Source organism: Macaca fascicularis, chromosome 18 (genome assembly GCF_037993035.2).
Source record: "Macaca fascicularis isolate 582-1 chromosome 18, T2T-MFA8v1.1".
NCBI lineage: Eukaryota > Metazoa > Chordata > Mammalia > Primates > Cercopithecidae > Macaca > Macaca fascicularis.
In genome coordinates, this window is record NC_088392.1 from 56,450,533 (window position 1) to 56,462,852 (window position 12,320).

The following is a 12,320-nucleotide window of genomic DNA, read 5'->3' on the forward strand; positions in this document are numbered from 1 at the left end:
GTCCAATACCATTCATTACATTTTTTGTTATTTTGAATAATGCTCCTAAAAACATCCTTGTACATATATCCTGTGTTTCTCTAAGGCATACCTATCAGCAGAACTGATAAGTATATGGTATATCTGTCATTGACATTATGTGATAATGCCAAATTATGTTCCAAAGTAATGACATGAATTTACAGTGACATAACAGTGTAGGAATATTCAAGTTGCTCCATTTTCTTCCTACCACATGACATTGTTAGACTTTTAAAGTATTGACAATCCCCACACTATGTAGCAATGTCTTATTGTGGTTTCAATTTAAATTTCCCTGATTATTACTGATGTTGAAAATTTTTTCATGTGCTTTTTTGGCATTTTGAGTTCCACTTTTGCAAATTGACCGTATCTTTGTTCTGATTTTCTAATGAGTCGTTTGTCTTTTTTCACATTGATTTTTAGGAATTTCTTGTATAGTATGAATACTAGTTCTAAATCAGTCATATATTTAACTAATTTTTTTTACATTTATGCCTTTTATTTTTAATCTATTTATATTGCCTTTTGATGCACAAGCATTCTTATTATTTTTTCAAGTCAAAGCTTTTTACGTATTATTCAAGGAAATCCTAGTCTAAGGTCATGCAGATATTTGTCCAAATCATCTTCTAAGCATTTTGGAGTTTTGACTTTTACACTTAGATTTTCAATCCACTTGGAACTGATTTTGTATGTTACCTTTCTTTTGTGTTTGATTACTTTGACTCTGTACTCCTTATTGCTTTTGAAAAATTATTCATGGGTATTCCATGATGCTTAAAATACAAATGACTTCTTCCAGAGTATACTTGTTTTTGCTTCTGTCAGGAACATAGTGCTGTACCAATATGGCACAAACTTAAAACAACTTCAAGCATAGAGGCTTCGATGGAATGTCCAATGTTGAAAACTCAATCTGCAAATTTCAGTGATGAACAGCCAAAGTTTTAATGTCACAGGGGTGAGGTTCTCTGCTTTTGTTTTTATTTTTGTATGTTTAGTGTATACTCAGAGAAAATATCTCTACAATGTCTTGAGTTCTGGTAGAGGCCATTGGGGTCATTATTTCTGGTTAACCTTTACTCTGAGGCTGTAGCCATTTGCTATCCAAACTTAAAATGAGTTTTACAATTTAGTTGGGAATTAAGGCATTCTAATTTTTTTGTGCTATAGACCCTTTTGAAGCCTATTGAAGCTTATACTCTCTGAATGAAAATTATATTTTTATTATTTGTCATTAAAATTATATTTTAAATATATTATAAGAGGTACAGAAATATTTTGAAACTCGAGTAATTTTTTCCCCATCCAATTTCACAAATCACTTACATTTTGTCTATGGACCCTGAGACTAGGTTGTCTTTTTATTTTGTAAAACTTATAAGTCATCAAACCCAGCCCAAACTTTCTAGGAATTGTCAATGACTTTTGTGTCAAATGTCATTTTGCATCCTGTGCTCCACTTAAAAGTATAGTTTCTGCTCTTCTTTATATTTTTGTCCTAGTAGTTTGTAACTATCTCGTTCATATATGTGTGTGTGTATATATATATATATATATATATAAAATCCTATTTTCAGTGGAAAAGTAGATCTGATAAACCTAGCCTGCCATTCCAAGAAATATGTGTTATATATAGTATTATTGTGTATTGAATTATGCATTTATAATAAGAGGAATTTTTCTGGTTTATATAATTTAACAAGTTTAATCCTCTTCTGAGTTTTATTTCTTCCCAAATTTGGGAGATAATGTGCTTTAGTACATATTCAAAGAGTGTGCTATTTAATATATATTCCAAGATATGCTTAGGGAAAAAATAATTCTGAGGTAAAATAAAACTGAGAAATTTTATATAATTTATATTTTTCTTGAAGGTTCTTTTGATGAAAACACTTTGAAAACTCTAACAAGTCTTGCAATGAAAAAACCTTCTTAAGTAATATGTTATTTGAGTATAGAACTGCATCTTTCCATACTTACAAGAATCTCTTGGAATTATATATTAACAGGTTTTAAAGAGTGCTAGTATAGTTTAAAGACTGGAACTAGAAACAAAGTTTAAATTTTAGTTCTATCACTTACTAACTTTGTCAACCTGGTTTGGTTCATTACCTTTCTGGGCCACATTTTACTCATGTGTAAAATGAAAATTAATGTGTGTTATTGTAAAGATTAAGTATCATAGTATAATAAATATGTTGAAGTCAACTGTCATGTATATATTCAATAAATATTAGTCATTCTAACTTTAATTTGAGATTTTTTCATCCTCATTGGTTTAATAAATTATGGTAAATTTATCCTACAAGATACCATGAAACTGATGTTTTATGTAATGTAATATAATTCTAGGTGTATAATTTACCATTATGTTATAAACTTCTAAGAAGTAAAAAACTACCAATTAAACTATTACACATACCAACCTTGAATTTTAAGATGTATCCTGATGTGACTGATCTTAGTGTGTGAAAAAAAAATTTTCTAACAACTTGAAATATAAAGTTGAATTTGCACTATGGTTTAAAATTGATAGGGAATCTCTCCGTCCTGAGAATGAAAGAAATGTATGTATATGTGTCTCTTTATATATATTTTATATATATGCATATACTTATGTACACACTCATTTAACAAACAGAAATGAAAGCATAGGTCCACAAAAATATTATCCCAGACCATTTATATGGCTTTATTCATAACAGTGAAAACTGAAAACAACCTAAATGTCCATCAGCAGAAAAATAGATTTAAATAAATACTCTGTAGTTATGCAATAATATAATGTGGACCAGTGAAAAAGAATGAGCTGCAAATACATGGAGTAACATTGGTGAATCTCAAAAATATATTGAACAAAGTCAGATAAAACATACTTGATACATTTAATTTCATTATTACAAGGTCCAAGAAAAAGACAAAACTAAACTATAGTGGTAAAAATCAAAATAACAGTTGCCTATAGTAGGCGAGAAACTTTCAGGGGTGATGGAAATTTTTTCTAGCTTGGATGTCATGGTAGTTACATTTATGTACACACTTATCAAAATGCATTAAATTATAAATTTAAGATGGCATTTTCTTGTATGTATGCTATAAAATAAAAAGTAGTGTTTTACTCTAAAACCATTAAAACATTTTTATATATTATAAATACATATACCATACATACATAAGGTTTAAATGCTTGCAGAATGACTTATGTTAACATATACTAACAGTTACAGATAGAATATACGTTAAAGCTCACTAAAGCATAAAATAAGGCATACATATGAAATATTCTCATAGGTATAAAGTATCTGGAAGTACACACAAGAAAATTGTAACGTTAGTTGCCTACTGATAACCAATCTTGAGTTGTGGTGTCCACTTTTCTTTTGTGTTTGATTCACTCTGTGCTCCTTATTGATTTTGAGAAATTATTCATGGGAAGACCATGATGCTTTCTACTGGATTACCATGGGAGCGAGAATGGCATGGTGACTTTTCAAGTAACTGATGCATTAATTTTCTTTTAAACTTTCAAATTAATTTTAACACAGTTTTATAGTGTATGAAATTTTGTTGATTTTGTGTTATTTGCACTTAATATTTCCAGTTTTATTTATTTTTTAGAGAGAGGGTCTTGCTTTGTTGCTCAGGTTGGGGTGCAGTGACACAGTCATGGCTCATTGCAGCTTTGAACTCCTGGGCTCAAGTGATCATTCTGCCTCAGCCTCTGGAGTAACTGGGACTACAGGTGCATGCCACCATGCCCAGCTTTCCAATTCTATATTTTTAATTCTTCTTTTTAAAGAATCATGTGTTAGGTTTACACAATTCTGATTCTTTTGTGTCAGCCTCTGACTTACACAAGAATTTGATTGTGGAAACTTTATTCTTTTAATACTCTGAACATACCACAAAACTGCTACATTGCAAACTCCCCAAATCACTGGTTGGGGTACTGAATGTAGGGATTGGAGTCATCAAGACTCAGGCAAGTTGTGGGAACATCCGTCTGAAGATTAGAGTAAAACTAAAGTTCAAAGATAATACTGAGGTCTTAATTATGGGAAAACCTCATCTCGTCATCACAGAGTCTGAAGGAAGTGATTAGAGAAGGGGACTGAAGTTGTGGTTACAATGCCAGAAGCTCAGCAGCTTGGAAAACAGGACATTTGCTTCTAGTGCTCTATAGTAAACAAGCCTCTGTGGGTTGGAGTGGCTGATATATAAAGGAGACTTTTTTACAGTTTTAGAATTATTTATTTCTGGCCAGGCATGGTGGCTCACGCCTATAATGCCAGCACTTTGGGAGGCCAAGGTGAGCAAATCACCTGAGGTCAGGAGTTTGAGACCAGCCTTGCCAACATGACAAAACCCCATCTCTATTAAAAATACAAAAAATTATCCAGGCATGGTGGCGCGCACCTGTAGTCCCAGCTACTTGGGAGGCCGAGGCAGGAGAATCACTTGAACCAGGAGTCGGAGGTTGCAGTGAGCCGAGATCACGCCATTGCACTCCAGCCTGGCAACAGAGCAAGACTCCACTTCAGAAAAAAAAAAAAAACTTATTTATTTCCTATGTTTCCCTTTAATGTCTTAGTACACATATATACTTCACTTTTACCAGTATTTTAAATGTTATTTATAATTAAACATTTAAGTTCTGAATGTATTTCTGTTTTAAACACATTAACATTTCTTTACAAAGTGTTTCCTTTTTAATACGTATTTTGTATGACATGGAATTCTTCCTTGACATATTTGTTATTTGGAAATATACATTAAATTTCCAAATACCTTTGAATTAACTTTATGTGACAAATTTCTAATTGTACAGTAGATTAATTATATAGTGCAGCTAGTTTCTACTTATTAAATTTTTTTGAATTATTGTTGTCTAAGATACCTACTTTTACTACCTTTAAAATGATATAATCTGTATCTTTTTGTGATTTGTAATCTGTATATCAGTATTACCTTATTGTGTTCATCACATCCTGTATGTCATTTTGTTATTCTGAACTTCATATGCCACAGATAAATGGCAGTTATTTAGATTTTTCCTCTATATTTTTTCTCTAAATTTCTCTTTATGTTAAAAAATAAGATTTTTTTTCTAATATAATGTGCTGTTTTATTACACACATATAGATTTTTTTATTATTATCTATAACTTCAATTGTAAAGTAATAACTCTCGGTGTTGTTGAGCTTAAGTTCTAGATTTGTTCATATTTAGTCACATCAAGTTTTCTTTTTCAGAAAATAATTGTATGTATTTTATTTATAATTTTTTTCTGTATTATTTTATAATTGGTTCTTTTTGGGTAAATTTAGTCATTTATATATTATAGTTATTTGATTAGCACTATCTTTTATCATTTTTACATGTTTCGAACAATTTCCTATTGAATATTTTTGCTATAAACTTACTTTTGCCTTTTATGCTTTCTTTAATGCTTTAGTGAGCTTTAACATAAGTATTCTATCTGTAACTGTTAGTATATATTAACATAAGTTATTCTGCAAGCGTTTAAACCTTATATTTATATATGTATGTATGTATGTATTTATAATATATAAAAATATTTTGATGGTTTTAGAGTAAAACACTTTTTTATTTTATAGCATACATACAAGAAAATGCCATCTAAAATTTATAATTTAATGCATTTTGATAAGTGCATACATAAATGTAACTACCATGCCATTCAAGCTAGAAAAAATTTCCAACACCCCTGAAAGTTTCTCGCCTACTATAGGCAACTGTTATTTTGATTTTTATCACCATAGCTTACTTTCGTCTTTTTCTTGGACCTCATAATAATGAAATTAAATATATCAATATATTTTTGAGATTCACCAATATTACTCCATGTATTTGCAGCTCATTCTTTCTCACTGGTCCACATTATATTATTGCATAACTACAGAGTATTTATTTAAATCTATTTTTCTGCTGATGGACATTTAGGTTGTTGCCAGTTTTCACTGTTATGAATAAAGCTATATAAATGGCCTGGGATAATATTTCTGTGGACCTATACTTTCATTTCTGTTTGTTAAAAGCTTAGGACTGGAGTTGCTGCATTGTAGTGTAGATATATTTAGCTTTATAAGAAAATGTCAAATAAATGATAACATATTTTTATATTTTAGAATTTTGAAACACTTCTTCAGAGATTGTAAAATAAAACATTTCCCCTCTCTCTACCTGTCCTCTTTCTAAAAACAACAGTCTCTTAATCTAGCAATTATAAATCCTACATATCTTATGTATTTATAATTATAAATCCTACATAACTTATACAGGATATATAATTGTAAGTAAATCCTACATATCAATAGTTAACATAGTTAAGATATATATATGTGTGTGTATATATATACACACACACACACACACATCTCATTTTTAAAAAAAGGTGACAAAGCTTACACACAAATCTCTGCCTTGCTAATTTTCATATAGTGTATCCTGGATACATTCTATATCAACACATAATGACTTACCTATTTGTTTTTAACAGTCTCATGCTATTTTGAATACCTTCTTATGAAAGAGTCAAATCAATTGAAGAGCAGAGAGAAAATATCTGAAGATATTATACTGTGGGTTTTGATTAATATTTGTATCATAGTTTTTCTTTTAAGGAGAGCACTTCTGTAACATAGTTTTTACATGGTGGTGCTTATTTTTTTTTTTTTTTTTTTTTTTTTTTTTTTTTGAGACGGAGTCTCGCTGTGTCTCCCAGGCTGGAGTGCAGTGGCGTGATCTCGGCTCACTGCAAGCTCCGCCTCCCGGGTTCACGCCATTCTCCCGCCTCAGCCTCCCGAGTAGCTGGGACTACAGGCGCCCGCCACCACGCCCGGCTAGTTTTTTTTGTATTTTTAGTAGAGACGGGGTTTCACCATGTTAGCCAGGATAGTCTCGATCTCCTGACCTCGTGATCCACCCGCCTCGGCCTCCCAAAGTGCTGGGATTACAGGCTTGAGCCACCGCGCCCGGCTAATTTTAAAATTTTCTATAATATTAACTACTCACTAAAATATGTGTTTTTTCTTTTTAAAAGACAATGCCACGTCTCAGAGTTTGGTTCTATATGGAGCCTCTAAGGAGAACAGTGAAAGTTTTCATGAAAGTAAAATGACAAATACTGAAGGTGAGGACTGAACGTAAATCATATAGTAAACTATATAAGCTATATTTATACTCCCTCATTAGTTTATGATGTCAATACTATTTCTATTTTGAACTAAATCCTGCATATCCTTAATAGTTAACATAGTAAAGATATATAATAGTAAAGATATAAGGTAGTATATTGTATCAATAGTATATTGTTAACATAAAATCTGAGTTTATGATTGTTATATAATTTCAGAAATGTATGAATTTTAAAATAAATTCTTAACCACCCAAGCTGTGACTGGCCTGTTCTAGATAGAACATTTACAGTTCATTGAGGACATGTTTCTTAGAATAAAAAGAAGACAGATGTTTTGGGGGTGTATTTTTCATTTTTTAAATAATCATTTTGTTTTATTTTCTTAAGTTCCAGGGTACATGTGCAGGATGTGCAGGTTTCTTACATAGGTAAACACATGCCATGGTCAATCCATCACCTAAGTATTAAGCCCAACATGCATTAGCTCTTTTCCCTAATGCTTTCCCCCACCCCGCCCTCCCCCTGCAGGCCCCAGTAAGTGTTCTTCCCCTCCCTGTGTCCATGTGCTCTCATTGTTCAGCTTACAAGTGAGAACATGTAGTGTTTGGTTTTCTGTTCGTGCGTTAGTTTGCTGAGGATAATAGCTTCCAGCTTCATCCATGTCCCTGCAAAGGACATGATCTCGTTCCTTTTTATGGCTGCATAATATTCCATGGTGTATATGTACCACATTTTCTTTATCTAGTCTATCATTGATGGACATTTGGGTTGACTCCATGTCTTTGCTATTATGAATAGTGCTGCAATGAACATAACTCATGCATGTATGTTTATAATAGAATGATTTATGCTCCTTAGGTTGTATACCCAGTAATGGGATTGCTGGGTCAAATGGTATCTCTAGTTCTAAATCTTTGAGGAATTGCCACTGTCTTCCACGGTGATTGAACTAATTTATGCTCCTACCAACAGTGTAAAAGAATTATTTCTCTGCAACCTCACTAGCATCTGTTGTTTCTTGACTTTTTAATAATTGCCATTCTGACTGGCATGAGATGGTATCTCATTGTAGTTTTGATTTGCATTTCTCTAATGATCAGCGATGTTGACCTTTTTAAAATATATTTGTTGGCCACACGTGTGCCTTTTTTTTTGAGAAGTGTCTGTTCATATCCTTTGCCTATTTTTTTAACGGGTTGTTGTTTTCTTGTAAATTTGCTTAAGTTCCTTGTAGATTTTGGATATTAGACCTTTGTCAGATGGATAGATTGCAAAAATTTTCTCCCATTCTGTAAGTTGTCTGTTCGCTCTAATGATACTTTCTTTTGCTGTGCAGAAGCTCTGTAGTTTAATTAGACCCCATTTGTCAATTTTGATTTTTGTTTCAATTGCTTTTGGCGATTTCATCATAAGGTCTTTCCCCATGCCTATGTCCTGAATGGTATTGGCTAGATTTTCTTCTAGGGTTTTTATAGTTTTGGGTTTTACATTTAAGTCTTTAATCTTGGGTTGATTTTTGTATAAGGTATAAAGAGGGGATCCAGTTTCAGTTTAATGCATATGGCTAACCAGTTCTCCCAGCACCATTTATTAAATAGGTAATCATTTACCCATTGCTTGTTTTGTCAAGCTTGTCAAAGATCAAATGGTTGTAGATGTGTGTTTTTATTTCTGAGTTCTCTATTCTGTTCTGCTGGTCTATGTGCCTATTTTTGTACCAGTTCCATGCTGTTTTGATTACTGTAGCCTTATAGTATAGTTTGAAGTCAGGCAGCATGATACTTCCAGGTTTGTTTTATTTTTTGCTTAGGATTGTCTTGGCTATGTGAGGTCTTTTTTGGTTCTGTGTGAATTTTAAAATAGTTTTTTCTAATTCTTTGAAGAATGTCAGTGGTAGTTTAATGGAAATAGTGTTGAATCTATAAATTGCTTTGGGCAGTATGGTCATTTTCATGATATTGATTCTTCCTATCCATAAGCATGATACACTTTTCCATCTGCTTGTATCCTCTCTGATGTCCTTGAGCAGTGGTTTGTATTACTCATTGAAGAGGTCCTTCATTTCCCTTGTTTTCCTGGGTATTTTATTCTCTTTGTGGCAATTGTGAATGGGAGTTCATTCATGATTTGGCTCTCTGCCTGTCTGTTGTTGGTGTACCGGAATGCTTGTGATTTCTGCACATTGATTTTATATCCTGAGACTTTGCTAAAGTTGCTTATCAGCTTAGGAAGCTTTTGGGCTGAGTTGATGGGGTTTTCTAGATATAGATCATGTCATCCTCAAACAAAGACAATTTGAATTCCTCTCTTCTTATTTGCAAACCCTTTATTTTTTACCTTGCCTGATTGCCCTGGCCAGAACTTCCAACACTATGTTGAATAAGAGTGGTGAGTGAGGGCATCCTTGTCTTGTACCCATTTTCAAGGGGAATGCTCCCCATTTTTGCCTGTTTAGTATGATACTGACTGTGAGTTTGTGATAAATAGCACATATTATTTTGAGGGATATTCCTTCAATATCTCACTTATTGAGTTATTTACATGAAGGGGTGTTGAATTTTATCAAAGGCCTTTTCTGCATCTATCGAGATAATCATGTGGTTTTTGTCTTTAGTTCTGTTTACATGATTAATTACATTTATTGATTTGCATATGTTGAACCAGCCTTGCATCCCGGGGATGAAGCAGACTTGATCATGGTGGATAAGCTTTTTGATGTGCTGCTGAATTTGGTTTGCCAGTACTTTACTGAGATTTCTGCATAGATGTTCATCAGGGTTATTGGCCTGAAGTTTATGTTGTTGTTGTTGTTGTTGTATCTCTGGTGTCAGGATGATACTGGCCTCATAAAATGAGTTAGGGAGGAATCCCTCCTTTTCAATTGTTTGAATAGTTTCAGAAGGTATGGTACCAGCTCCTCTTTGTACTTCTGATAGAATTCAGCTATAAATCCATCTGAATGTAGGCCTTTTTTTAGTTGGTAGGCTATTTATTACTGCCTCAATTTCAGAACTTGTTATTGGTCTATTTAGGGATTCAAATTCTTCCTGGTTCAGTCTTGGGATGGTGTATGTGTCCAGGAATTTATCCATTTCTTGTAGATTTTCCAGTGTATTTGCATAGAGGTGTTTATAGTATTCTCTGATGGTTGTATTTCTGTGGGGTCAGTGGTGGTATCCCCCTTATCATTTCTGATTGTGTTTATTTGGATCTTCTCTCTCTTTTTTTAAAATCAGACTCACTAGCAGTCTATTCTATTGATTCTTTTTTTTTTAAAAAAAAACAGCTCCTGGATTCATTGATTTTTTTTGGAAGTGATTTTTTTGTGTTTATCTCTTTCAGTTCTGCTCTGAGATTGATGATTTCTAGTCTTCTGCTAGCTCTGGAGTTTGTTTGCTCTTTGTTCTCTAGTTCGTTTAGTTGTGATGTTGGGTTGATTTGAGATCTTTCTAGCTTTTTGATGTGGGCATTTAGTGCTATAAATTTCCTACTTAGCACTGCTTTAGCTGTATCACAGAGATTCTGATACATTGTTGCTTTGTTCTCATTTGTTTCATAGAACTTCTTGATATCTGTCTTAATTTCATTATTTACCAGGAGTCATTCAAGAGCAGGTTGTTCAATTTCCATGTAGTTATGTGGTTTTGAGTGGGCTTTTTAATCTTCAGTTCTCATTTGATTGCACTGCGGTCTGAGAGAGTGTTTGTTATGATTTCAGTTATTTTGCATTTGCTGAGGAGTGTTTTACTTCCAATTATGTGATCAATTTTAGAGTAAGTGCACTGAGAAAAATTTATATTCTCCTGTTTTTTGGGTGGCAAGTTCTGTAGATATCAATCAGGTCCACTTGGTCAAGAGGTGAGTTCAAGTCCTCGATCTTTGTTAATTTTCTCTCTCAATGATCTGTCTAATACTGACAGTGGGTTATTAAAGTCTCCCTCTATTATTGTGTGGGGGTCTAAGTCTCTTTGTAGGTCTCTAAGAACTTGTTTTATGGATCTCAGGGCTCCTGTATTGGGTACATATATATTTAGGATAGTTAGCTCTTCTTGTTGAATTGAACCCTTTAACATTATGTAATGCCCTTCTTTATCTGTTTTGACCTTTGTTGGTTTAAAGTCTAGTTTTTCAGAAACTGTGATTGCAACCTCTGCATTTTTCTGCTTTCAATTTGCTTGGTAAATTTTCCTCTGTCCCTTTATTTTGAGTCTATGTGCATCTTTGCATGTGAGATGTGTTCTTTGAATACAGCACACTGATGGGTCCTGTCTTTGTATCCAGTTTGCCATTCTGTGTTTCTTAATTGGGACATTTAGCCCATTTACATTTAAGGTTAATATTGTTATGTGTGAATTTAATCCGTCATCATGATGCTGGCTGGTTAATTTTGCAAACTTGTTAATATAGTTGCTTCATAGAGTTGTTGTTCTGTGTACTTCAGTGTATTTTTGTAGTGGATAGTAATAGTGCTTCCTTCAGGAGCTCTTGCAAGGCAGACCTGGTGTTCACAAAATTCCTCAGCAGTTGCTTGTCTAAAAAAAGATTTTATTTCTCCTTCACTTATGAAGCTTAGTTTGGCCTAATATGAAATTCTGAGTTGAAGTTTCTTTTTTTAAGAATGTTGAATGTTGGCCCCCAATCTCTTCTGGCTTTTAGGGTTTCCACTGAGAGGTACACGGTTAGTCTGATGGGCTGCCCTTTGTGGATGACCTTGGCTTTCTCTCTGGCTGCCCTTAACAATTTTTCCTTCATTTTTACCTTGGAGAATCTGATGATTATGTGTCTTGGGGGTAAATCTTTTCATGAAATATCTTACTGGGGTTCTCTGGATTTCCTGGATTTGAAAATTGGCCTGTCTTGCTAGATTGGGGAAGTTCTCCTGGATGGTGTCCTGAAGTGTGTTTTCCAACTTGGTTCCATCCTCCCCATCTCTTTCAGTTTCTCTAATCAGTCATAGGTTCAGTCTCTTTACATAGTCCCATAGTTCTCAGAGGTTTTGTTTGTTTAATTTCTTTCTTTTTTATCTGATCTTGTTTGTCTGCCTTATTTCTGCAAGACAGTCTTCAAGCTCTGATTCTCTCTTCTGCTTGGTCGATTCAGCTATTGATACTTACGTTTCCATCATGAAGTTGCC

General features: G+C 33.3%; 1 protein-coding gene across 1 annotated transcript in view; it reads left to right on the plus strand.

The window, feature by feature from the left end:
• The window catches only part of CCDC178 (coiled-coil domain containing 178), a 462,699-nt gene that overhangs the window by 43,445 nt on the left and 406,934 nt on the right, over positions 1-12,320 (plus strand). Inside the window, exon 5 of the mRNA XM_074022193.1 lies at positions 7,091-7,180. Coding sequence (XP_073878294.1) covers positions 7,091-7,180 — 90 coding nt within the window. The remainder of the gene's footprint in view (positions 1-7,090; positions 7,181-12,320) is intronic.